The 27,929-nt window shown below is 43.7% G+C and overlaps 1 protein-coding gene across 3 annotated transcripts in view; it reads left to right on the forward strand.

Annotated features, from left to right (window-relative positions):
- SEPTIN11 (septin 11) overlaps positions 1 to 27,929 on the forward strand; it is a 73,590-nt gene that overhangs the window by 16,220 nt on the left and 29,441 nt on the right. For all 3 annotated transcript variants that reach the window (XM_077814913.1, XM_077814912.1, XM_077814914.1), the window contains exon 2: positions 22,461 to 22,575. In XM_077814913.1, coding sequence (XP_077671039.1) covers positions 22,461 to 22,575 — 115 coding nt within the window. The remainder of the gene's footprint in view (positions 1 to 22,460; positions 22,576 to 27,929) is intronic.

Below are 27,929 nucleotides of genomic sequence, written 5' to 3' on the forward strand. Positions count from 1 at the left end.
TACAAGGTGCAGAGCAATGAAGAAGCAAGCCTCTTGGGTTTTAGAGGGTGGTGAATGGAACTAAACCTCAAACGTAATTCGTAGAATAGCCTTGATTACTTTAAGTATGGCTGTATATGTCTGTCATGGGCATAGAAACGTTAAATGTTCTGTCTGAGTGGTACCAGAACAGTCTCTGCAAATTCTAAGGGACTGCAGCGTAAGCCTAGTTGTTTGTCAGATTAAGTAGATGCCAAGAAAGACTTTCTAAGTATAACTTGTGATGTTAGTAGTTCCTGATAGTCCTTTATGGAACATACAAACTCGATGAACTTACTACCAGGGATGGGTCCCAGCTAAATGCCTCAACCGTATATCTACCATCTCACTGGAACACCTGGGTTGTATGCAGTAGTGATCTGGAGGGATACATGGAATTGAAACATGATGGGGGCTTGAGTCTCTGGCTCCCGATTTACACGACTGTAAGTAACACCCATGAAGTCAATACTATCTCTCTTTCCAGCCCTCTGATTATTGGTTCATCCCCTGGGAATAGCAATCTTGCTGAGCATGAGTCTCAGTTCTGGAAAACCTTGAATTTTGTGACATTTCTGTGCAAGCTGTTTCCTTCCTGTTGTGTTGGTTGCAGGGTGGATTAATTAAAATCATCAAGTGGAAAGCCTCCATGTAAATTATCGATTTGAATCAACCTTTCCATTTGTACTTTAGTTGTTTTTCTGAAGAAAGGTGCATTCTCATTGGTTAGTATGATCATTAAGACATGTTCATTTACAATTAAGTAGAACCTTTACACTAGCTTTGGTACATCTTTTTGCTCTCTAGGCATGTACGCTATAAAAATATATATTTATGTAAGCTATTATATAGCATAATATTTTGCAGTTCTTATTAATTGTACATTTTTAGTGTGTGAGAAAATGGTGAATGATATATTGCTTATTCACTAGATAATTTACTTTTTGCTTATGTTTTGTGTCAGTTCCAGTTACCATCTCAATGCAGCTTTAAGTAAACACACACAACAGCACATAATTTATTTTTATTCAACAAAACAACCTTGTGTGTTTTGGATACATAAAATTCTCTTTCTCAAAACATGTTTCATATTTACAATTAAATGGTTTATTAAACAGAGGGATCAACTGTAGTCAGTGAATTAGACTGGTTATTTCAGGTCAGCCTGGGAAAATTTTCAAATGTGCTTAAGTGAAAGTGACTGGAGCTTAAGTTACTTAGGCTGTCCTGTTGTGCCATATTTATAAAGCTTGACCTCAAAAATTAGATGTCTTCCTCCCCAATTCTTTCTTTATATAGAAAACAGCCTTTAACTCAGTTTTTTTTAAGAGAGATTCATGGATTCAGCATCTTTATTTTTTATTTAAATGTTTTAAGAGATTATAATACATTTAGGCCTTAACATATTTTGTATTAAATTCAGATTTCATTTTGAAACAGGTTTATTTTTTTAAAAGAAAAACTTATTATAATTTAAATAACCAATTTTTCACTAAAATCATCCATTTTTACCCATCCTGGTTTGTGGGATATTTTTATGTTTTGCGGGCTTTTTTTTTTTTTTTTGGTTTTCTTAGGGATCATGTGCAACAGTTACTGAATATCTGAAAGAAGGATCAGCCACTTTGCAGTTGATGCTGTGCTTCAGATCAAGCTCTAAACATTATTTACTAAACAATATGAATATGGTTGCATAACTGTGTGACCACTGATCTCATTAGCTTTCGGAATATATCCATTAATTCGGGGTTAATTTTCCTGATGCTGTCAAGTGGAAATCAGACTTCACGTTTGAAACTTTTTTTACCTGCAATTGTTCAAATAACACTTAAGGTTACTCCAACTGAACAAAAATGGAGGAAAAAACCCTATTTATCTCTTTTCTTTTTTTTTTTTTTTTTTCTCTTCCCAGTTCAGGTACACTACATTTGAATGCTCTTGGTGTATAGTCAGTTTCATTGGGTCTCCCACACTCTCGGTCAGTTTCCCTTTGCAGGCATTAACAATAGAGAGAAAAATATTTAACAAAATAGGAAGATCTGGTTGTAAAAACCACAAAAACTGCTTGGGAATTCCAGGGGTATGCATAGCATCTGAAACGATTTTTAATTTACTTGTTAAAAAAAAATTAGATTTCAAGTTGGTGTCCTAGTTAAGAATGTATTTAGTGTGGCTGATTGTTCTAAAGAATGCTGGCATATAGTTGCTGGATTTTGTCAGCAGTTGAAGCAGCGTTCAAGAATTTGGTGCGCCTTAAGTGTTGAAAAAGGCTTCTCCTCTTTGAATCCTAGGTAAAGTTCTTAGCATCACGAGGAGTCCACTCAAACTGCACAGCTGCAGGAAAAGGCATGGTAGAACTACTAGTGGGATTTGGACCCTTTAAGTACAAGAAAAGCCAAAATGAATGTTACGTCTACTATCTGTAGTGATCTAGTACTGCCGCCTAGCACTCGGCTACTGCAGAATAGTAGCCCAGAGGGCAGTCACATGTTACAGACAGAGCATTAAATGTAATTATGTTGTTCAGAAAACCCACAGTGCCGGATTGATTCTTGTGCAGCCGCAGCGCAAGGAGGGCAGGCTGTCACTCACCTCTTCCTGACGCTTAACTTCATCAATGTCAGTGAGTCAGAGCTATAGCTGGTGTAAATCAGTGCAGTTCCCTTGACTTCCCTGGACCTGTGCTGACCTACACCAGCCGAGGATCTGGCCCAACAGAGTTACATCAGGGTAAAACTGGTGCAAGTTTGAGCAGGATTGTGCCCCATTTCTACTAAATAAGCAAAAAAGCTCATGCTCACCGAGCCACTGAGAGCAACGCTTCTCTTGTTTCAGCAGACCGTTGCTCTTTGTAGATCTAGCTTTTATTATAGGACTGTAACTGCTGACTGAGGTGGTGTTTCCTTTTTAGCACCTTAATCAGTGATTCGACTTCCTGCTACACGAAACTTCCATATTTTTAATTCTCCCAATTATGAAATAGTAGCTGGTCCCCCCTCAGTGTTACTGACTCTGATATTCTCTGCAGCTCAGAATCCCTAGCTGAGGCCATTGCGGGGTGGAGAGGGAAAATGTCGAGGGCCTTTTGGGTTAAGTCAGTATCCGCCAAACAGAGGCTGCAGGAGGCCCTCCCTCTGTGTGTTGCGAAACCATTTAAAAATCCTGGAACCAGATTCACTCAGCTGGTATAAATCAGAGCAACGCTGATCTGCCCTAGCTGAGAATCAGCCCTTGCATTCTCAAAACTGGCTTTGTTGAGGCCGTAAATATTAAAGCTTTGCACCTTGTGTCATAAAACATTTTGGTCTTTGCCTGAAGCTTTTAGCATAGAAAAACTGCCGTTTCTACTCAACCACTCCAGAGAAGAGAATTTCTCCAATGAGTGGGGCAGACTGTAAAGCTTCTGCTCTGTGCTAATGTTTTGTTTTTCTGATGGGTCCTCATCCACGGGTTAGCATTTATTTCAGGACTGACATTTGCCTTGATAATAGGCACTGGGGATTTTTACAGCACATGTAAAGTACAGACCATGGTGTAAAGTGCATAATTTTAATAGGACTTGTTTTCTCCGTGTGCAGATCAGAATGTTGTTGCAAAAATAAACATGCTCGATGTATAACCTTACTGCAGAGGTTCCCTGGACTGAGCTTCCCTGGACTGCACACCATATTGCTGCCACTCCAAGACACCCTGGCGATCCCTCTGCTCTTGCTTCAGCCTGTAACAATTCATGATCTCCATTGTACTGTTCCCGTTACTCGGGAGGGGGATTTTTGGGTGGTGCGTGTGATCGCTCATTGGCAAAAGTAGGGAGTCTGAATTGAATTAACTCGGTGCCTCTGTAAGATGGCGGTGGTGATGTGCCCTGTGTCTGTCATGCCTAGATCGTAGGCCCTTCGGGGCAGGAACCGAGTGTCAGAGCTGAAAATATAAATGGTTGATAGTTAGGTATAGAATTGGTTAAATCCCTTTTTGCTGTTACCAAAAGAGCCCTACTTACCATGGCAAGCCAGCACCTTTCAGCTTCTAAAGACGTGCCATTACATGGCTTTTTTTAAAATGGAAATTGGTCAAAATTTTAGGCTGTCCAAACCTGTGCGTGCATAAGTTTGGAGACCACATAAGTATCCTGGGGTAAATCTGAGAATGACTTGTGGGGCCTCCATTTTGCCACAGATGATTCAGAAATCTTTAGCCTCTGGGCTGACGGTCTGGCAGGAAGCTTGTCAATGCCTAGCAAAAGAGAGGGAGAGCAAAGAAAGGCAGACAGCTGTCAGAAACAGCTTCTGGCCTTAGCTATGGCCACAACTACCGCACTAAACTAAACCTGCTCTTAGTCATGATTGGGCCTGCATGTCCCACTGGGGTCAAATAGTCGTGTTGCTGCCCTGATCACTGCAAAATGCAGGTTCTGTCTGACCTGTTTGGGGGAGGTAGGGGGCAACATTTGTTGTGGAGGGTTTGGGTTTTGATTTGGCTAAATATAAATGGTCTATGTTATTTAAGGGCAATAATGTATTGCTGATTCACTCTGTGAACGGCTTAGTAGGATTTTACAGTGCCCTTTTGTTATCTACGACCTATAATGTGCCCCCCTCACGCCCTCTTCCCCAGCTCCGTCCTCGGTTCACCGCCGTTTATGGATGACCTGTCCCATATCAAGCATGAGAGAAGACCCAGAGCCTGTGGCAGAAGTTTCATGCTGAGGCTGATCAGTTGCACTGTAAAGATTCTTTAGAATTCTTCTGCCCTGGCTGTGTGGGAGGCAGTGAAATGTTTCTTTGCCTCCACCATAGTATCTGCCTAGCATCACTCAGCTGATTTGTTCCAGGTGGTAGGTAGTCTGGTTAATCTAGGCTGTCTTCACTTGGTTGCTCATGTGTGCTCCTCCCGTTGTGAGTTAATTTGCAGATAAAATCGATCATAGCCAGACTTAACTGTCTGCAGCCATGGAAGTGGGTGAGTCTCTAAAGAGGAAAAACACTAGGTCTTCTCTGTGCGGATGTCAGCCAGTGTCACATCTGATAATTCTGGCTGGTCAGGGAGAATATCTGCTCTCGATCCTCTTTATTTCCTGGTTGGGGCTGTCCAGTAGGCAGGGCATCCTCTGTGCGGGCCCTATGACTGCAATTTACTCTTTTCCCCCACCAGTGCACTGCTACAGGCTGGGGACCGACTGGCTAAGCAGCAGTTCTGCAGAAAAGGACCTGAGGATTACGGTGGATGAGAAGCTGGATATGAGTTAGCAGTGTGCCCTTCTTGCCAAGAAGGCCAATGGCATATTGGGCTGCATTAGTAGGAGCATTGCCAACAGACTGAAGGAAATGATCGTTCCCCTCTATTCGGCACTGGTGAGGCCACATCTGGAGTATTGTGTCCAGTTTTGGGCCCCCCACTACAGAAAGGATGTGGACAAATTGGAGAGAGTCCAGCAGAGGGCAACGAAAATGATCAGGGGGCTGAGGCACATGATTTATGAGGAGAGGCTGAGAGAACTGGGCTTATTTAGTCTGCAGAAGAGATGAGCGAGGGGGGATTTGATAGCAGCCGTCAACTACCTGAAGGGGGGGTTCCAAAGAGGATGGAGCTAAGTTGTTCTCAGTGGTGGCAGATGACAGAACAAGGAGCAATGGTTTCAAGTTGCAATGTGGGAGGTCTAGGCTGGATATTAGGAAAAACTATTTCACCAGGAAGGTGGTGAAGCACTGGAATGGGTTACTTAGGAAGGAGGTGGAATCTCCATCCTTAGAGGTTTTTAAGGTCTGGTGTGACAAAGCCCTGGCTGGGATGATTTAGTTGGAGTTGGTCCTGCTTTGAGCAGGGGGTTGGACTAGATGACCTCCTGAGGTCTCTTCCAACTCTAATCTTCTATGATTCTGTGAATGCATTAGAATGTCTTGACTTCTTGTAGCCTGTGTATCTGAGAGGGCTTCTGGGGAAGGCTGAAGACTGGTTTTTGTTTTTTTTTTTTGAGAGAGAGAGGGTGGAATGTGAAGGCAATTCTGCTGGTTTGTAAGATGTTCTGGTGGCTGGTATGTGGTGGAGCAGGCAAGGAGAGAAGTGTACAGCTATTGTGGTTCTGCAATGATTTATATATTGTTTTAATTGACATCAAGGTCACCTGCAGTCTAGGACGGGCCTTCTTTTATATTGCCCAGAACAAATCCAAATAAATATAATGGAAAGACTGGAAAGAGAAAATCTACCTGATCATGGTTATTTTAGCACCATGGTATCTAAGGACAATGCCTCCAGCAATCCCAAAATGAGACTGTTTGCAGTGTCTGCATTGCCTGGTTATGAAAGTATTTATTTTTCTTCCTGTGGAGGTTTGATTATCAGTCTCATTATAAGATGTAATAGGAATTTAACATTTTACAGTGTCTGGTAAGCTTTCCCTAGTGCCCCATTCAAAAGTTGGAATATCAACATGATTAGAGTGCTGATCAAATGCTTCCTTTGCAAGTGACAAATGTGGGGAGTGCTGTGGGAACATTCCTTTTGTGCAGTTTGTATCTGAAAAGAATGTTTTGTCTTCTGCTGCTGGCGAAGTCCAGAAATGTTAAATATCTGTAACAATCTATCAGCACAGTAAAATTGGAGATGAGGAAGAATGTTATAATATGGCCTCTTGCTTCTGACTTTCTAAATACACCAATGTTATGACTATGCCACAGGAAGATCTCTTGTTGATGTGCCATTAACATTTTCAAATTGACAGAGTTATCCATCCAATTTTAAAGGCAACCACTGAAATCATAATTAGCACGCCCACAAAAAAAAAATAGTCTAAGGTTAGCACCTCACTCCTTCACACCATGATCTCATAACTAAAAACTTTTAAAAGAATATTCCAAGGAAAATATAAGTATACAAAAATTAGAAAATTCAAGACTGGTTGAGAATATTATATCTTGTTAAGGTAGCTTACAACTTTAATTCTAGAAAATGAACACTTTATGCCAAGGTAACTTGTGTCGGCAAAAGTTTGTAGTGTAGACGTGCCCACGGATTTACAAGACATCCATATGAGCCACAAGACATCCTAAATCAATCTCAATCTCTCTCTCTCTTTCTGTGGCCAGCATTTCACCCTGGTTGTGTTTCACCCATGACTGATGTATGTGGTGTTGTGGAAAGCTGGCCAAGATTCAGACACCGCTTTCAAAATATCACTGGGAATTCTACACCAACACACATGACTATCGTATCGGGGCGAACTGCAAAATCCAAAGTCTTTGAAACAAACCAGATTTGCAGCTGCAGAGATCAAACTTTCCTCTGTGGGTTAATTTCGCATGGTGTTCTGACTCCACCTCTGGGTTTTTTGGTTTTTCTTTTTTAACAGAGGCTACCTCCATTTATTTGCGAGTATGTAATGTAGCCCTTTTGGGTGGGTGGCAGTGGTGTTTAGGAGGAAATGGTTCATATTTTTCTTGCCACTGACTTGCTGGCTGAAGTCTGCTCCTCTGATTACATGGGCTGAAGTACAGGAAGGGCTAGAAACGTGAATGGTGACCGAATAACTGAAAATAAATTGTTTTCCAAAGCTCCTGTTCTGAAAACTTGCTTTCCCCCCTGATTATGCTTCTTTCCTTCTAATTTGTTATTGAACTCTAAGGGCCAGATCTTTAGCTGGTGTAAATTGGTGTAGCTGCACTATGCTGATGTGCACCAGCGGAGGATCTGGCCCAAACTGTGCATATCCTCGTAAAAAGTATTTGAATGAATGGTCCCACAGCTTTCTTCTGTGTTTTGTGTTGGGGGGAAGGATGGGTGTGGGACATAATCCGAGAGGAGGTGTACTTGTTTTCTCCTCTTATGACACTTTGGAAGTCGGGGGGAAATTAATTTTTAAAAACAAACTGTAGGCTGTTGTGGAACAAAGTAATTTAGCATTCCCCCCCCCCCCCAAAAAAAAAAAAAAAAAAAACCTGGGAAGCTTGGAATTGACTGACTTCTGTTCTGTCTCATCAACTTAATGCAGCCGTTCAGAATGGTAGTGTTGCACATTATCTGCCTGACACTACAGACCCTGGGCCAGTGAGGGGAACAGCATCTGTTTCTTATTGGACTTTGTCTTTGGAAATTCCTCATGCTTGTTTGTCACATTACTGTCTCTTTCTCTCTCGTTCCCTTCAGTAAGTTTACAAGACTCGCCGGAATGCACATATGGTCCTTATCAATTCCCAAACTTCAGCTTTCTGCTGGTTAGCAATTTGTGACATTAGGGCTGTTAGAGGCATTAGTCACACTTACTCCAAATAGAAATGTTCGTGGTTTTTGGAAACCTAAGGAGGAAAATACTTTTTTATGTCCGTTCTTGGCGTAAAGGGAGATGTTACTGCTCCGAGTTTGCACTGACCTTTAAGCTAAACCATTTGCCTTGAAGATAAATGTTTGTTCCCACTCTACAGCCACTTGTGAATTGTCACATTTTGCTGACTCTTCTCCTACAGCTCATGTGAACTGTACTCTTTTCTCAGCCCCCCTCGCTCAGTTTTTACAGGATGCCATGGTAATCTATTCCCCTCCCAAGTGCCTTTATGCTGTAGGCCGCTGTCTGAGATAGTAGCAACATGGGCTCTATCAACTGCAGATGGGCGTGTGCGCGTCTTGCAGGCTGTGGTTCGGTCCTCAGCAGCCCCGATTGGCTCAGAATTCACTCTCACCAAATACAAATGAACAAGCCTCTTGATGCTGGGCTATTAGGGAGAGAGATAAATGTCTCTTGGTTCTTATTTTCTTTGGGGAAGGTGGTGGGGAGAATAATGGGTTTCAGTGGAAAGAGGAGGTGAAGAACTTGAAAAGTAGAATAAAGGCCCCACCCTGCTGGGTTTTCCTGTTGTGGCTGCCTTTGTACATTTTGTCTATGTGGCAACTTGCAGTAACATTTAAAATGAGTATTAACTGAAGAGTGAGCCAGAATGGGAGTGCAGAAGGAAGAGCAGTCTGACGCATGTAACAGGATGAACCGCGAGGGGGGCCCTTTAGGAATGGCTACTGCAGAGAGGATGGATACTGGGCCCAATTGTGCTCTCTCGTAGCAGCGTCCATCTGGAATAACGCCATTGGACTGTAACAGCGAGCAGAACGTGGTGCATGAATTGTAACCATCCGTCAGTATGCACGGGGAGAGATTTTGGGGGAGAAATACATTATCACACTGCGCTAGCATTCAAAAGTCCAAATACTCCTAGCTTTTAAAATCGACACGAGATTACATTGGATATTTGTAGCCTGATTCCAAAGACGAGCTGAACCACTGATGGGTCTGATAGGTTGTTGCACTAGGTCTCGTGTCAGCCAGCTCTGGTAGTGCAAAGGGGCTGATCCAGCCACTGGAGAATTTTTGTATGTGAAAGAAGTCCCTGACCTCTGCCCTACACACAGCCCCATTGAACTCTGGCTGTTTCTGGCTGCCACTATGTCCTCCTGAGACCATACATAGCTGGGCACCTGCTCAGGCAGCCCTGAAGGTGTTTTAACTTGTGCCAGAGGCCAGAAGAGGGCGGTGGAAAGGGACTTATTTCCTGCTCCCTGGGTTCTGCCCCAAGCACACTCCAGCTGCACCTTGCCATTTATGTTCAGGAAAATGAGACTCTTTGCTAACAAGGAAACAGTGGGGGAGACTTCTGGAGAAAAATGGAGGCATTGCAGCCTTGGGATAGTCAGTGCATCAGAGAGGGAAAAGCAGGATTTGCTGATGGATGCTGTGGTAAAGATAACTAAGACTAGTAACCTGGGGTCTCCAGCCAGCTCCAAAGTTGCTGAGACTTTCTCTTCCAGGAGGCAGGAGCTGTTGAATGTCTAATTGTGCTTGTAACTTGCATGAGGGAACCCTCCCATTTTGTGTCCTACCCCCGGCTTCCATAGATACTCTTTGGCGAATATCGGTTATCTTAAGCTGATCCCAGTGCAAAACTGCAGCCATATTCTCATTGGAATATCACTGGTATAGTCCGCATTGGACAGACACTGGGGAAGTAAAGATCCCTGCCCTCAGGAGTTCATAATCCAAACAAAAAGAGAATCACGCCTTGCTAGGGTAAAAAGAGCCTCTCCACGAAGCGCAATCTGTCCAGCTCTAACAATCACTCCCTGGTCATGTAGTTGTTGGCCTACCTGCTTGTCCAAGTTCTTGGAGCCTCCAAGCGTTCTTTCTTAAAACACGTCTCTGAAATGACCCGTTCGTGGAATTATTCGAAGAGTAACATCTCTGCAGCAGAGTTGCTTGTTTTGCCTGTTTGCAGCCTCCTAGGGCCAAAGGCTGCTCCAGTTTAAGCTGATGGAATTGGTGAGCAATTCTGTCTGCAGCCGAGACCAGTTTTGTCTCTTCGTCCCCACGGCTCTTGTTGGTCACACTATCTAACTATACACTGTGTGTGCTCGGGTCTGGCTATCGGCCAGCTCCCTTCCTGCCTCTCTTCCACAAAATAACAAATTTTTACTGTCCAAGTGCTCCAGGATAAACAGAGGAAACAGTAACTATATTCAAGGAGAAATGTCTCCCATCCCCCGAGGGCTCAGCGGCTGTGTTGAGATGGAGCCAACCGTAGCTTAATATTTTGCAATCCTCCTGTTTGGGAGCCTTAATTCTCACTGAGGTGGCTGAGACCTCTTTCCTCCCTTTCAGCTTATAAAGCGGTAGTGGGGCTGTCCCCAGGGGAGGCTCACCCTATTGTTACATGCTTGTAGGGCGGCAGCAGCAGCATGGGCCAGCTGAGGGGTGTACAACTGATGAGCACTGTCTTGGCAAAGACAGGAGATGGCCACAGAAGTTCTAGAGGGAAAAGACCTGTTTATAGCAAATCGCTGCATGGGATTGTCGTAGGGCGGAGATGCTGAATGTCTGGCTGGTATTCCTGCTTCGTACGTCTGTATGGCCCATGTGGCATAATCCCAAACTGTAGAATGTTAAGTTTTTTCTTTTTTTTTAAATGGTGTTTGTAGCCCTCCTGGTTTCACAGAGAACCTTCCAAACAGAAAGCAAGTGTAACCATGCAGAGATGTCTGCATGAGTCTGCAGACAGCCTGCAACAACAGCTCTTAGCAGCACAAACTTCTCAGCCGCCATTAGTCTTTATGAGATGTTGACTCCAAATCCTTAATGAAGATGCTTTTCTTGTCATTGTTAATGAATGCATAACTGATTAGTTTTTCAGATGGCATGGGTGGATTTAAGCCCAAGTTGGAGAACTGAGAGTTTCTAGAAAGAAGGAATAGTAGTCTATTGGATGTTTTCTCCATAGTATTATGCATGGGTTCTCTTGTATGGAATACCCTCATGGTGCAAGGCTTTCAGCATCATTTAAGTCTGCATTGGGAACCAGTGGGGATCATCTGTGGGTCCTATCCAAACATGCACAGCAGCCTGGCTAACTGTCCCTGTGTTAGGGATGGTTGTGGATTCCTCCACACTCCACGTGTATAGTCCCTGAGTACTCTGGTTTTATATAGCGGCGGATGAGAGCAGTGCTCCAGTCCTTAAAAAAAATAAACAAATAAAGAGTGCCAGGATGTAAGTACTGTCCCAGCTTGCCCCAAAAGTGCCAGAGCAGTGTTCTGGAGCATTCTCACTTGACCCAAGTGCTGGGTGACAGGTGGTGGTGGATTTCACCCTCTATTCCTCGCCTCTGTTCCCACAGCTCTCTCTCCAGACACCTCCAATGCACTTTCTGCCTGTGCAAGGTTCCCAGCTTTGGATCCAGCATCCTAAGTCACATCAGAATTTGGGAAATGTGCTTCCAGTCATCATGCAAAAATGTAGCCTGCTTGAAATGTTGACACTGATAAAAGCCTAAGAATATTTTTGAAGTTACTCCTAAAATGTGTGGCCTCAAATAACTAAACCCTTGCTTCGTATTTGTGGTTTATCTCAGTATTTTACGTGCTGGCAGTTTTCCCCTCCCCTTGAATTTGCAGCTCATTTGTCTTTTTTTAACTCTTAAAAGGCATGTGAAATCTCAGTCAAACCGATAAGTGAATGAGTCCCCCATTTAAGGCAGTTGTAAGGGGCCACACCTAAAAGAGAGCCTAATAGATTCTGCCCAGAAATGAGAGCGCGATGGGGTGGAGGGTTCGACTGGGTATAGTGAACCAGCGTGGGTGTTGGAAGGGGTGTGCGGCGCGGGGGGAAGAGAACACACATGGGAGAGAGAGACAGCCTGAAGGAGCCTCTGAAAATGGTGGCTGACTCTGGAAGAAGCCTGAGAAGAGGTTTTTGGGTCAGGGATGCAGGCTGAAAAGAAGGCTTTTGGTGCTGTGAGCAAAAGAAGCTGTTTCCTGCTATCTGATTCTCTCTTCATTCAGAGACCCAGGGCATTCTACATTCTCTGTAAATAAATAAACCGCATCAAAGAAAACAGCAGACTCCATCTACTTCCCCTGGTCCTGAAATTTGACTAGCCGCTCGGATGGAAAAGGGGCAGCAGCAGGCTTAGTCAGACACAAGTCATTGGGCTCAGAACAGGGGTAACTAATGCAATTATTGCCCTGTCATAGACAGGAGGTCAGACTGGATGATCTAATGGTCCCTTCTGGCCTTCATCTCTATGAATCTATAAATTATCCACAGGGCCTCGGATTCAGCCGCACATTGGAGGCAGGGCTCCACTGCATGTGGGAAGAGAACAATATACTCTGCTAAAATAAGTTCTTCCTCGTTACCTTATTCAATGAAGTGATGAGAAAAAATGCCACCTTCTCAATCCTCAGGTCAGATTTTTTTCCCCCGTCTGCATGGAGAATCATACCTGCTGTAATCGGGAAAATAAGTTTGTATTGCTTTTTATTCCTGTTAGCCCCGGAGAGCCAGCGCGGCTCAGAGGGAGTGAACTAGGGCCCCTTCCTTCACTCATCTCAGCAACCAAACAGTTTTACTAAGTTCCAATGAATTTTACCCATGCAAGCCCCTTGGCAACAACGAGGGTATTGTTTGATCTGCAGAATCGATGTTATGCTTGATGTATAGGAGAAGAACCCTGGTTGAGTTTTCAGGGCTAGCAGTCACAGACACTGCCCTGACTTTTTACTTGTAAATTGAACACATGGGATCTTGAAATTGAAAGGTTGTGACGGGAACAGAGACCATAAACTTAAGAACATAAGAACGGCCATGCTGGGTCAGACCAGTGGTCCACTTAGCCCAGTATCCTGCCTTCTAACAGTGGCCAGTACCAGATGTTTCAGAGGGAATGAACAGAATGAGACAATTATCAAGTAATCCATCCCTTGTTGTCCAGTCCCAGCTTCTGGCAGTCGGAGGTTTAGAGACACCCTGAGCATGGGGTTGCATCCCTGACCATCATGGCTAATAGCCATTGATGGACCTACCGTCCAGGAACGTATCGAATTCTTTTTTTGAACCCAATTTATATTTTTGGTCTTCATGGTGTCCACTGGTAAGGAGATCCACACGTTGACTGTGTTTTGTGAAAAAATACTTCCTTTTGTTTGTTCTTAAACCTGCTGCCTATTCATTTCATTGGGTGACCCTTGGTTCTTGTGTTATGTTAAGGGGTACATAACACTTTTTCTCCATCATTCATGATGTCATTGACCTCTAGCATATTCCCCCCCCCCTTAGTCGTCTCTACTCTAAACTGCACAAACTCAGTCTTTTTAATCTCTGCTTTTTGTAGAAGTCCTTGACAAAGCCCTGGCTTTGATTTAGTTGGGGATTGGTCCTGTTTTGAGCAGGGAGTTGGACTACATGACCTCCTGAGGTCTTTTCCAACCCTATTATTCATAGAATCATAGACTATCAGGGTTGGAAGGGACCTCAGGAGGTCATCTAGTCCAACCCCCTGCTCAAAGCAGGACCAATCCCCAATTTTTGCCCTAGATTCCTAAATGGCCCCCTCGAGGATTGAACTCACAACCCTGGGTTTAGCAGGCCAATGCTCAAACCACTGAGCTATCCCTTATTCTATGATTCTAAGCTGTTCCATACTCCAGATCATTTTTGTTGCCCTTCTCTATAACTTTTCCACTTCTAATACAGCTTTTTTGAGATTGGCGACCAGGATGGTACTCAGTATTCAAGGTGGGGGTGCACCATGGATTGATACAGTGGCATTTTGATATTTTCTGTTTTATTATCTCATTTTTACCTAATGGTTCCTAACGTTCTGTTCGCTTTTTTGACTGTTGCTGCACGTGGAGGGGATGTTTTCAGAGAACTATTCACGATGATTCCAAGATCTTTCTTGAGTGGTAACAGCTAATTTGGATCCCATCACTTTATATGTATAGTTGGGATTATGTTTTCCAATGTGCATTACTTTGCATTTATCAACCTTGAATTTCATGTGCCATTTTGTTGCCCAGTTGCCCAGCAGGGCTTGGGCTGCGGGGTTGTTTAACTGCAGTGTAGATGTTCCTGCTCAGGCTGCAGCTGAGCTCTGGGACATCTTGTGTGGTCCTCGAGTCCAGGATGCAGCCCAAGCATGAACATCTACACTGCAGTTAAACAGCCCTGCAGCCCAAGCCCTGCGAGCTCAAATCAGCTGTTAGGGGTCAGGTGTGGGTTTTTAATTGCAGTGTAGATGTGCCCTGAAAGTCCTATTACACTAGATCAGCTGGATCACCCTTGTCCACATCCTTGTTCATTCCCTCAAAAAATTCTGATAGATTGGTGAGGCATGATCTCCCTTTACAAAAGTCGTGTTGACTTTTCCCTAATGTATCATGATTATCTGTGCATCTGATACTTCTGTTCTTTACTGATATCAGAGTAACAGCCGTGTTAGTCTGTATTCGTAAAAATAAAAGGAGTACTTGTGGCACCTTAGAGACAAACCAATTTATTTGAGCATAAGCTTTCGTGAGCTACAGCTTATCGGATCCGATGAAGTGAGCTGTAGCTCACGAAAGTTTATGCTCAAATAAATTGGTTAGTCTCTAAGGTGCCACAAGTACTCCTTCTCTTTCTGTTCTTTACTATAGTTTCAACCATTTTGCCTAGTACTGAAGTTAGGCTTAGTGGCCTGTAATTGCCGGAATCACCTCTGGAGCCTCTTTTAAAAATAGATATTATATTAGCTACCCTCCAGTCATCTGGTACACAGGCTGATATTACAGTTAATTCTGTAATTTCATATTTGAGTTCCTTCAGAACTCTTGGGTGAATACCATCTTGTCCTGGTGGTACTGTTAAATTTATCAATTTGTTCCCAAACCTCCTCTACCAACATCTCAGTCTGGGACAGTTCCTCAGATTTGTCACCCAAAAATAGTGGCTCAGGTGTGGGAATCTCCCTCACCTCCTGTGCAGTGAAGACCGATGCGAAGAATTAATTGAGCTTCTCTGCAACAGCCTGATCTTCTCTGAGTGCTCCTTTAGTACCTCGATCATCATCCAGTGGCCCCCTGATTGTTTGGCAGACTTCCTGCTTCTGATGTCCTTACAAAAATTAACAGCAAACTTTTTTTTGTCTTTGGCTAGTTGCCCTTCAAATTCTTTTTTTGACCTGCCTAATTATACTTCTACACTTGACTTGCCAGAGTGTATGCTCTTTTCTATTGTCTTCCAATTTTTAAAGGATGCTTTTTTGCCTCTAACCTCCTCTTTTGTTCTGCTGGTTAGTCATGGCTATATAATGTGTATATATATTAAAATATGGTTCTCTCACTTTTTTTAAAATTTGGGATATACGTTTAATTTGAGCCTCTATTACGGTGTTTTTAAATAGTTTCCATGCAGTCATCCACTCACTGACACCCTGCAGTTCTGCCTCTCTAACTGGCTCTGTGTGTGTAACTGAAAGCATTTCAGAGAATGCTACCATGCAGGTCCTGGACTTAGCATCCTCAATTTGGCCTCCGGGACCTCTCTCCTTCCTTTCCCTATGTCCATTGTTACCTATTTGTACCATAAACACCAGCTTCTCTCCAGCACTGCACATAAGTCTCAAGAGGTCTTCAACCTTTGCACCCACCAGGCAAGTCACCATGCTGTTCTCCTGGTTGTTACAAACACAACTTTTCATTTGGTTTTGGTTTAAGTGCTATATAGAATGGAGCCTTGCTTTCTGCCCTGGTTAGATTGAATGTCTTACAGCCTCTGAAGGTTTGTGTGTCTCTGCCCCACTTAGCTTCAGCCTGCCAAAAGAAACACTGAAAGTTACAGTACCGAAGCCAGGAAGATCATCACTCATCAAAGTTTCTAGCTGTCATCCATTGTAGCTACATCACATTCCACCTTCCCAATAATATTAAGCATTTTGAATTTTGTCTCAATATTTATGTGTATCTCTCACTCTACTCTACAGCTGTTAATGGATAAGACAAAATAATGGCCTACAAATTGCATCATACAAATGTATACCCCATATGGGAGGGAAAAGCTTACACAAAAACAACTCAAGATGGTGAACAATAGAATGTTTAAGCAGTGACTCTGTCCCAAACCTACAGGAAGGACCAGTCTAAAAATGAACATCCCCTTTACCTGCTCTTCAGATGACTTAAAAAGCCTACAACACATGAGATTTTCTAGATGTTAGAAGGTGAGAACTTCAGCTTGTGTAAGCTGGTGTAACTACTGAAATCAGAGGAGCTCCGTTGATTTAGACCAGCTGAGGATTTGGCCTAATGATACACTTGGGGAAGGAGCCAGGTAGATGCCATTCCCTTAGCCTCGTGCCATAAGAATGAGAATAACTTTTGCAAATGGCTGTGTAGTAATAGGACCATCCCTTAATTCCAGGTCGTCATACTCCTCTGAGTCATCAGCATTAGTGATGTTAGAGGCATTGTTTTGAATCAGGGTGGGGAGGTAATACTAGCGATGATGTTGAGCAAGGAAAAAACTGAACGTGCATCCAGACTACCTTCAGCATCTTGCCAGGGATGGATCTGGGTGGCGCATGATTTGCAAAGAGGTCATGTCACTTTGGGATTTGCTGTGGTGGTGATGAAAGGGCAAACTTAGGCTGAAACTCAAGAAGTTTCCTTGTGCTGAGATCTCTATATCACCTAATGGAAATGGTGGGAAGACGCATTCCTTGGCTTGGATGAAGTACTGGTGCATATGATGTAGGGGAGAATCCTGCACTGGGAGAGAGGGGCCTTTCCATCTAGGAACAAACCCCTGCACTGCAGTGGTTCAGTGATGTCTTTTCACCCTTTGAAAGACTCTCGTTACATAAGAAAAAAGAATGATCCAGATTTTGATCCGAGTCGCACCAGCATTAAACTTGACTAACTCCAGGAACTTTAACAGAGAAAACATGTTTACACCAGGATAACGGGGATCAGAATGCCGGGATTTCTTTCTAGATGGAAAAACCTATCACAGTAGGTCACATTGACAGTTTTCCCTCCCAAAGGCAGGAGTCTTTCCTATGTTCCTTGAACAGGTTTTACATAAGTGTACCTGAGAGCAGAATCTAGCCTACTGACTCCAGTGTGGCACACATCACGACAGCTAATTACAAGATAAGTGAGGCCATCTGAGTTGGCATCTTTGTGTTTAAAATATTTGTGCCGCACCCCACTGAATGAGTGAATCATCCTCCCAGTCTTATAATTATGTACTGAAATAGTCACACTTACTGCTCCACTGCAGTGGCTTCCTTTCCAGGCTCCAGATAAAATCTGCGGCCATAAACTATTTTGTGCTAGAGGAGTTTTTCAGCAGTTTTTGCCTATCCCAGCCCCTTTTTCAGAGTGGAGGCAAGGGCCAGTGACTAAAGCACAGTCGTGTAGTTTCAGTGTATTCGCTCCAGTTAATGCAGCTTGGTTTGGTTTCTAAATAGCAGGAAAAGTGGGGAGAGTAATTCCAGACGTGGTTTTCGGCCCCAAGACAGATCTCATGCTGTTGGTCTGGATCATTCTGCAGGGAGCAGCTCTTCCCTGGCCTGGCTTTGGGGTGGAGTTTGTCTTCACACTGGAGTAATCGTTCCCTTCTCTGCTGATATTGGTCTGTACTAATAATCCAAAGCTACCTGCCTGTGTACCTGGGATTCCTAAGGGTCAGTAATTGGGACTACTGGATACTGATAGGGGGAGCCATATGCAAACACAAGGGACCACCCTGGGGTTTAACGTTCAGAGCCAGATCCTCAGCTGGTGTAAGTTGTTGTAGCTCCATTGGCAACCTGTGCTGATTTACCTAGCTGAGGATCTGGCTCAATGGCTACCCAGTGCCAGAACTGAAGTGGTAAAGTGCCTGAAAAAGGACCACAAAACCATTTCAAGACTCTTCCCCTCCCACCTTCCCAACTTCTTTCACTGGGAACACTATAATGAATGGCATTGGCCCAGACTGTACCCTCACCCTGCTCTCAGGTCTATGCGTCTTCCCCCTTCGCCTCTATCCTGTCCCATTTAAAGCACACAGGAACAGTCTGGCCCAATATAGAGAGGAAAATAGATCCAGCTTCTTCTTTGTTTAAGCTTAATGCATAGGCTTCAGCATTAGACATCGGGCCAGTATTTACTCCTCCCTTTCTCTTTTCTCCGCCCCTGCAAGACGAATTGCTGTTGCCGTTGGCTTTCCCCAAATATAAATGGCAACTAATGTCTCATTGCACAGACCAGCCCCCTGTAGGATTCCCGGTGCACAGCAGAATCGGTCGCGTTTCCATGCGGTATGGTCCCGTTTGTCCAGGAGGGGTTCAGACTCTGCAGACCAGTGACCCCGTTGGCATCTAATGCACAGAAAAGCGGAGATTTTTAATGTAGGTCTCCCATGCTGTTGAGTAGAATTGGCTGGCCCTGCGGACAGCACCAGCTGCAAAGAGTGGCCGCTGATTGGCTTTGTCCTCTCCTTGCTGTTGCAGGGAGGCAGTGGCTCTGGGATCTTGGCCCAGCCCTGCAGTACGACCTGAAGGTTCTAGTGTGTTCCAGGCTGGCTCTGCCTTGGGCTTCCTCCAGGCTAAGATGTAGCATGAGTTATGACAAATGTTTGGATTACTATGGCGTTCAACTCTGGTGATAGATAACTCTTTTTGGTAGGTTTCAGAGTAACAGCCGTGTTAGTCTGTATTCGCAAAAAGAAAAGGAGTACTTGTGGCACCTTAGAGACTAACCAATTTATTTGAGCATGAGCTCACGAAAGCTCATGCTCAAATAAATTGGTTAGTCTCTAAGGTGCCACAAGTACTCCTTTTCTTTTTGGTAGATAATTGCCATTTCCAGCACACACATACAATTTGCAGTAGAATAAACCAGTTGTGCAGCATGACTCTGTTATGAAATTCTTATCTCCTGGATCTGCTGAATAACTCATTTACAAACAATCACTTTCCTAAAATACTCCACTGAAAGAGCTAAGGGCCTGTTCTTGAGGAGTACTTAACACCCACCTTTCTTGGTGGGTCAGGCCTTAGCTTCCACTGCTTCATTAAATACTTAATTCAATGGACACTTAAAAAATGTCTAGCATCCACAGAATGATAGTCACCCCATTCGTGTTCCGGTAAATGCTCAGGGCTCCAGTCCCGCTTTGAATTATACTTGCATAAGTATCGGTAGGAGATTCCTGTGACCTGCAGTTAACTGAATGTCTTAGGGATTCTTCCTTCAGGTTGTCAGTGTACTTGGCTATCCACAGAAGAAGGCAGGGGGTCAGCGTCCAGATCTAGCACTTGAAGACGCATCTAGCTCTTGGGATCTACATGAGGTCAGAATTGAGTGTGGAGGCCCTGTGTCCATGCCCTGATGCTGATTTTCCCTGCTCTTTCGCTGATAGGGACATTCCTGCCAGTAGTTACCCCCGAAGTGCACCTCCTAACGGGAGATGTCCAGAGGACAGGGGTGTGGTGAGGATAAAAGGCATTAATGATTCTCTGCTGCTGAGGTACTAGAGTGAAGGGTGATTGACAGATACCTGCATTCTGGTATTTGGGTTGCGGGGGGAGGGGGCCTAAAGCCCGTCAGCATGCAAAGAAAGAAAAGGCAGTCATTGCCTGTGTGTACCATGTGTCAACCTAATTTGGGGATGGCCAAGAGAGCCCCTAGATACCAGGCTTCTAATGGAAATGACAGTTTTTACATCTATAGTGCTTTCCCCCGCAGCTCTCCATAAACATAAAGGGAAGGGTTTTCAGAAGCACTCAGCCTTCACCTAACTCTGCTCCTATTGGCGTCAATGGTAAAACTCCCCCTTGCTTCAGTGGGAGTAGGTCAGTGCTGAGCTCCTTTGAAAAACCCACCCTTAGACCTGGCCTGCGTGTAGCAGGTTTGCTGGCATAGCTACATCAGTCAAGGGAGTGACTTTCTTTCTCTCCATCCCCAGTGGATGTATCTGTGCTGGCAAATACAGTAATACTGGCAAAAAAGTCCTTTTGCTGGTAAATCTTGGGCCTGGTTTACACTAGAAAATTAAGTCCTTTTAACTGCGTTGGTCAGGGTGTGAGTTAAGTGTAGACAAGACCTTACTCTCTTCAGAAAACTGGCTTAAGTTTCACTGGCAAACCCTTTCAAGTGTATGGTAACAGGGTTTGCCGGTATACCTCCGCCAATATATCTGTGCCAGCAAACCCTTGGAAGTGTAGACGAGGCCCTGGTCTCACAGTCCCTGAGCAGTAGGGCTGCTGTTTTTCTGGATGGGAAATGGGCACGGGAAAGGTCAATGACTTGCCCCTTGTTGAGCAGCAAATCACTGGCAAATGGGAGAACAGAACACAAAGCAGCAAACAAGGATGATCCCTAAGAACTAGATTAAACACCATTTCTCTAAGGACTTGATCCAAACCCAGTTGGAGTCAAGGGAAAGACTCCCACTGAGTTCAGTGGGTTTTGGATCAGGCCCAGGCTATACAGGGTTATAATTTAGTTGCAAACATACAACATACATTGAGTAGCTCCTGTGCAAATGTCTGGCATTGGAAAACATTTAAAGGTCCGAAGTCTGGGGCACCCAACACAAGCTGCAGGGAATGACCTCTTTTTCTGTTTCATGGAGTTCTGTTTCATGGAGTTCTGTAATCTGTTTTCAAGGTATTTGTGTCGATGTGATTTGGCAGAAGAGCTAACTAGTGTGGCTGCTTTTTTCTAGACTAAAATGTAAGTTATTACACAGCTGTTGTGGAAAACTCTCTAAATAGAACATCGGACTTGCTCCAACTCTTCATCCTGCGAGGTCTTTGCTGGTACAATAAACCCCATGGAAATATCTGTTGGTGTGTCTTTCAGTTCAGGGTGCCCGACCAAGTCAGCAGAGGCAAATGGATGGGGAGGGAACTACTGGTTAAACCTTCCCAGGTGCTTAAAGTGACCCTGAATGAGGACTAGAATGCATCTGATTCGGGTGACTGTACTGTTCCTTCAAGGCTATGGAATATGAGATGTACTCTGTACGGGAAATTGTGCATCACGTTAAAAAGCCAAGGGATGATTGCCCTGCTTTCTCACCTTACGACGATGTTATGTGTAAACCAAACCACCCATAGAGCAGCGCGCACATGGTCCTTGTCAGAACGCGGCATCCAAAGCCTTTCAAAGCCAGGGGTTTAGCTGGCTTTTGCGGCATTATCTGAACAATGCGAACAATGCCCTGCTGCTGTCGTAAAACAATAGTCAGCACTGAAGCACAAAGTGTCCCCTTTCTGCTATGTTGCTGTGCTGATTAGTAGAGTTCTGGGAAGTTCCTTTTTCCATGACAAATGTAACGGAATAGCGAGCTGGGTTCTCCAATGTCGGGAGTCCTGATTTAAATAAGTGAAGTCAAAATCCCAAGGGGCCAGCTGGGGCTAGCCAGATATCAGCATGATCCAGCCACAGCCCCTTCTCAGCCCAACACATCCCCTATTGAAGTGTTGCAGGGGCAGTGGTGGAGAAGCTGCCTATCGTTCTGCACCAGACAGGAAATCCTCAACAAGGGAGAGGTAACCACCTTCCATCGCCTCTGCACCACCGGAGCTGCCCAATGGTAACAAAGCAAGGCAGAGAATCTGTCTCGCCAGGTGCACTGTAGTGGGGGCTCGTCTGATCACAGCTAAAATTGAAGCGTGGTCGGGTGTGGTCACATCATTACTACTCTGAGTGAAGTCCTGCAGTACCTAGTTGTCTGACTGTGTATGTCGCTTCCTAACTTTTTTCTTCTATGGCCACAGGAATGGTGGAAACTGGGGCACAGAACTTCAGTTTCATCTTCTGCAATTTGCTAATGCTTGATCTGCCAGTCACTGGCACGGAACTACCTACTTCCTGTGGTTTGGGGGCATTGTAGATAGCTACCCCCCCAGGAGAGTTGGATAGATCACACACAAGGAAGACATTGAGGGTTGGGGAGGAAAATGATCCAGAATAAGTGGTTGAGAATCTACTCTGTCTATTCCTTCCCTCCTGCCCTCAACCACCTTGACTAAAATGGGTCCCAGTGAGAGATTATTCTCCTCTCCTTTGAGAGTGGTGGGTACTCCTATATCTTTCACCTGCATACGTTGTTGTTCTACATCTTTGTTACAAATATTTCTGTTTGGGATTTTCAGAATGACGAGCTTCGAAACCTGTCCCTCTCTGGTCATGTGGGCTTTGACAGTCTTCCAGATCAGCTGGTCAACAAATCAACCTCTCAAGGGTTCTGCTTCAACATTCTTTGTGTTGGTAAGTGATGCTGCACTGCTGAGAAAATGGCTTTTCACATCAAGACATCATGTGACAAGAAAATTATTAATTTAAACAAAGAGGGGTGGGTGGGTTTGTGAATAAATAAAAACAAAAAAACCCTTCCATTCAATAACATGGATAAGATATAAACCAATAGGGTGAGCATTATAAAAGTATCAGGACCCAGGGAGGGACTGATTTAAATCACTAAGTGGAAAGCCTTGATTTTAATCAACTTTTCCATTTGTGCTTCAGTTATTTTCTAAGGAAAGGTGCATTCTCATTGGTTGACATAATCATTAAAACAAGTTGATTTACAACTAAATAGAGCCTTTTCACTAGTGTTGGTACGTCTTTTCCTCACCTAGGAGGGCATGCTATCACTATATACATTTATTTCAGCAACATATAGCTTTAATATTCACTGATTCTTTCTTGTACATTTTAGTATGTTAGAAAATGGTGAGTGCTATATATTGCTTATTCACTAGATGATTAACTTTTTGCTCATGATTTGTGTCAAGGTATATTAAGATAACTGGAATTTAATGAAAACGCGCGTTTATTTTTGGTATTTGAAGAGGGAATATGTTTGGGCCTTAATATATTTTGTATTAAACCCAGATTTCATTTTAAACAAGTTTGGTTTTTTTTTTAAATGATATAAATTGCTTTTCCCCTCCCCCGGGGGTGAGGTTGACCGTAGGCTGTACGTACAGACTTCAGGCCTGCTCCTGTCAACATTTTAATATATGAGTCACTTTACGCTTGAGAGTAAGGCCAAGAGATTTCTCATGTGCCTGTGTTGGAACAGGGTGGGCTTGGGCCTGATTCTGTGTTATAATAAGGCCCTATTATAGACTCTAAGGTTAGAAGGGACCATTATGATCATCTAGTCTGACCACCTGCACAACGCAGGCCACAGAATCTCCCCCACCCACTCCTGCAATAAACCTCTCACCTATGTCTGAGCTATTGAAGTCCTCAAATTGTGGTTTAAAGACGTGAAGGTGCAGAGAATCCTCCAGCAAGTGACCCGTACCTCACGCTGCAGGGGAAGGCGAAAAACCCCCAGGGCTTCTGCCAATCTGCCCTGGAGGAAAATTCCTTCCTGACCCCAAGTGTGGCGATCAGCTAAACCCTGAGCATGTGGGCAAGACTCACCAGCCAGACACCCAGGAAAGAATTCTCTGTAGTAACTCAGATCCCACCCCATCTAACATCCCATCACAGGCCATTGGGCCTATTTACCACTAATAGTCAAGATCAATTAATTGCCCAAATCATGTTATCCCATCATACGATCTCCTCCATAAACTTATCAAGTTTAATCTTGAAGCCAGATAGGTCTTTTGCCCCCACTGCTTCCCTCGCTCTGACAATGCCGGGGGGTCTTAAGGTGGGTGTGAATGAGAATCAGGCCTACCACCTCGTTTATATCGTATTTAATCGGGGTACTGCAGGTACAGCATCTGTTCACTTGCCTTAGTTACTTTGTTTCTCCCAATTATTCAGAGCTGAAATCCCAAATCTTATTGTCTAGGGGCGACACACATCTGTGGGTTGGAAAACAACCTTGCCTCTTCCCCCTCCCATCCCCCACCCGTCCTCCAGTGATTAGTACTTTCAAGCTATACCAAATAAAAAAAAAAAAAAGTACATGGCTCAAACTCGGGGAACCATGTGTCAAAACAGTTTTAACATCTTGGTTGTCTTCAAGATATCATCTAAAATTGCTCAAACATTGAATGCACTTCTGTGTGCAAACAAAACACTTAGCTTGGCAGAACGTTCCAGAAACTATCTATTTCCATTGCTCATGTGTTGAAGCAAAATGTTTTCTCTTTTTTTCTGATTAAGGACTTGAGGTTTATTTTTTTTTAAAATGCTTTGACTGGATTTTCATGTCATGTTTAGAATATTGTCCACAGTGCAGTTTCAGCTATCTGAATCCACATCTGGCGAACCAGACTAGACTGCACTCGCAGCATTAGGTGTTCAGGAGCTAGACAGGAGAATGAGCATGGAGAAATATGACCAGAGCGACTGACCATCTCTTAGCAGCATGAAGCTGTTTAAAATTCAGCAGGGAGCTTCCCGATTAGCAGGCAGTTGGATGATCAAAATGGCATAAATTGGTTGCTTTTTTTCCTCCTGCGGTAAACATTCCTAGACTAGCGTGACTCAATTTGTCTTCATTAACGTGGCAATTTGCGCCACGTTTTTTCTTTTTCAAAGTGTGCCGGTCAACTTTTGTTAAGCTCCAAATAGAAATTTCACACACACGTTGCTGCTATTGTCCAAAGGAAGGAGAAAAAAACCTGGCATCTCTTTGAGGGAAAGCACACAATTGGCTCCTGCATGGTGACGTAACGCTTCTAAATGTAGCATGTCTTGAGCCACAGAGAACAGTATGCAATGATGGCTATGTTTGCTTTAGCAGCTCGCCATCAAACACTGCTCTAGTGATTTACAGTAGAACTGTTTAATAATAGTAATTCCATGCACAGTGCATTCCTCATGGGGACCACATTGAACTGGTCTGTGGCTATGATATAGATACATATTTTTAAAAGCCTTATTGCTTTGAGCTTTGCGAGCTGGGATTCAAGCTGCTCTTGGTTTGGAGAAAGTATTGCTTTCCAGCTGTAACAGTTTGAGAGACTGGCAGCTAAAACCAGGCGGGAAGTGAAGCAAAAGGGAAAGCCAGATGGCTATGAGAATGACATGATTTTAAGGCTCCCTGTATATCGTGCAACTTTCCAGGATAGGAGCGCCTTGAAAATCTGTAAATCCCAGCATTTCTAGCCTCCATGGTTACTGGCCCCTTAAGATGATCATTGATCCCACAGGCTAGGAGTGGGCTTTTGGACACTGGTCCACGTTTAAATATTGTTAGTTTTAGGCCCCAAACCAATGTTTCATTCCCTGCCTGTATATGTTTGCAAGCATCCAGACTTATTCATGTGGCGTGTGAATCAATGCAAGAAAAGCAGGAGCTGTGGTATTGTTCCAATGAGAAAACAATAATGAATAGGTATAGATATCTTAGGCTCCCTTGGTGGAAGGATTACGGCTAGGAGAAAACGGTTCCGCTAGAAAGCTGAGCATGCCAAACCAGCCCTGTGAGGGATGGAATGAAACCAAAGGTGTACAAGTCTGGGTTCAGCGGGGTGGTGTGATTCTGACCTGGAGCAGCTCTGCAATTTGGGACCCTTCCTTAGAGCACAGTGAGAAGGGAAGGATCAGCTGCTTTGAGAGTGGGCTCTCGAGTATTAGCGTTGGGCAGGTTGCTGGAATGCGGGCTGTCCAGTGCTAGCGCTGAATGGGCAGAGACCCTGGGTATGTCTAGCCTGCAACAGCTGGGGGTGATTGCCACCGGAGCCAGCAAATCCAAGCTAGCTTTAATCTAGCTCGCTCGGCACCCAGAGCTGTGAAGCTATGGCATGGCTCAGTGCAGGCTGTACGGACCCGTCTGGGTCGCTGGGTAATTACATGTGGGGTTAGCCCACACGCTCGTGGCATCACTGCTCCAGTACCCAAGCCAGCCAGATGAAATCTGGTTCAGGTATGTTGGCCGCAGCTGCAGTCACAGTCAGTGATTGTAGTCTGGACGCACCCCCTGTGACGCAGTGTCAGTTCAACACATGCTGTTCTCATGGAACCCAATCTTTCTTTCCATAGTCCATGCCCAATAGAGACAGTGATCTTTTGTTATTTAAAGGGGACACTGTATTACTACATGTGAACGGAGTGGACCCTGGCGAATAAACCGATCCTTAACTTAAAAATAGGCTGATCATCTTTGGATATTAAATGGAAACAGCCATCGCAGACGGGTTACTCTTTGCTGCTGGCCTCTTACAAGGAGGTCTCTCACATTACCACCTTTACTTTCAGAAAGACACCATTCCTCAGTACTGCCTTCCCTCAAGGTATCTTAGTGGTGACTTGAAAACAAATTGGGCCCATAGATTCCCTTTTTGCTTGTTTAATATATTTAAAATGGTTTTGCTTTTAACAATTTTTCTCCCTTTCCTGCCTGTGTTTTTACATTAGAAATTCATGTCTAGTCTGCCCTGGAATGCTCTGTGATAACCAGTGCAATGATGAGGTCACAAGAGTGCAAGTTGAGCGTTTGAGAAAAGAGATTGGTAGTCACTCTTTTAAATTCTTGGTTTCTGTGGTTTGTTTTTAGTTTTGTTTTGTCAATACCTACTTACTGTTAACTTCCATGACTAACATTTTGGTTAAAGGAATTCTTTAATGGAAGGGAGTGCTGATTCTTTACCAATGTGTTAGTGCTCACAATGAGCAGACTTTGAAGCCCTCCAGCAAAACTAAAGAAGACCAAGTTTTGCTATTCTTGTCCCCTTTAAGTTTAAAAAGCAAGTAGAAAAGCAGTTTCAAGAACAAAAAACAAACAAACAAAAAAACCCCAACCTTCCCATCCTTCTGTACACATCAGGCTTGGAAGAATTAGATTTTTACTGGTGAATGTCAATTTCACTGTACACAAACTGGTCAAAAAATATTTCCATGGATAACCATTGATATTTACAGATAGGCAAAGTAAGAGAAATGCTGCTTCAGAACTTAGTTTGATTTAAGGCTATTTACTTTGTATATTTTGACATGCAGTGTAGGCAATTTGTGTGTTTAATAGGTGCAAAACTTTTTAATTTTTTGAATCTTAACGTTTGCTGTCGTTAAATAATTGTTGTCCGCCCCCCTCCCATAACTTTGGAGAACTGTAAAAATTAAAATAGATGGAAAACGATGCTTAAATAAACATTTCTATTATCCATCAAAATTATTATATACAAAACATTGAATTCTGCCAGGCCTAACCATAAATTAGCTAAAACTGCACAAACCTGATTTTTAATATTTATAATCCTTTGCCTTTTAAGTTGCCTTTAAGAAATAACTTGCATTTCTATGTATCTATATCCTGGCTTCCTCATTAAGGCCTCAATCCTGCAGTTAGATCTAAATCCAGACCTTGAACCTATGCAGAGTCCCATTGACTTCAAACAATATAATTACTGATTTCTGTGGGGATCTACGTGGATGCGGGGGTTTGCCTGCTTTGATTTGATTGCCACAACAGGACCTAGACCAGCGATATACACCTCCCTCCATTTACTATCTTGTGTGGAATGATGATAAAGTCTTGGAGCTTGTACATTTGAACAGATCCTTCCACTTAATCCTGTTTTAAACATTCATTTACCTGTGTTACTAATTACATCTCAAATTAATAAAATTGAAAGAATTTTAAAAGTCAATATTTATGCCACACATTTGGATTCTTTACTTTTTTGCCTTTCTCTCTGTGAAAATCAAGT

Source organism: Eretmochelys imbricata, chromosome 4 (genome assembly GCF_965152235.1).
Source record: "Eretmochelys imbricata isolate rEreImb1 chromosome 4, rEreImb1.hap1, whole genome shotgun sequence".
Lineage (NCBI taxonomy): Eukaryota > Metazoa > Chordata > Testudines > Cheloniidae > Eretmochelys > Eretmochelys imbricata.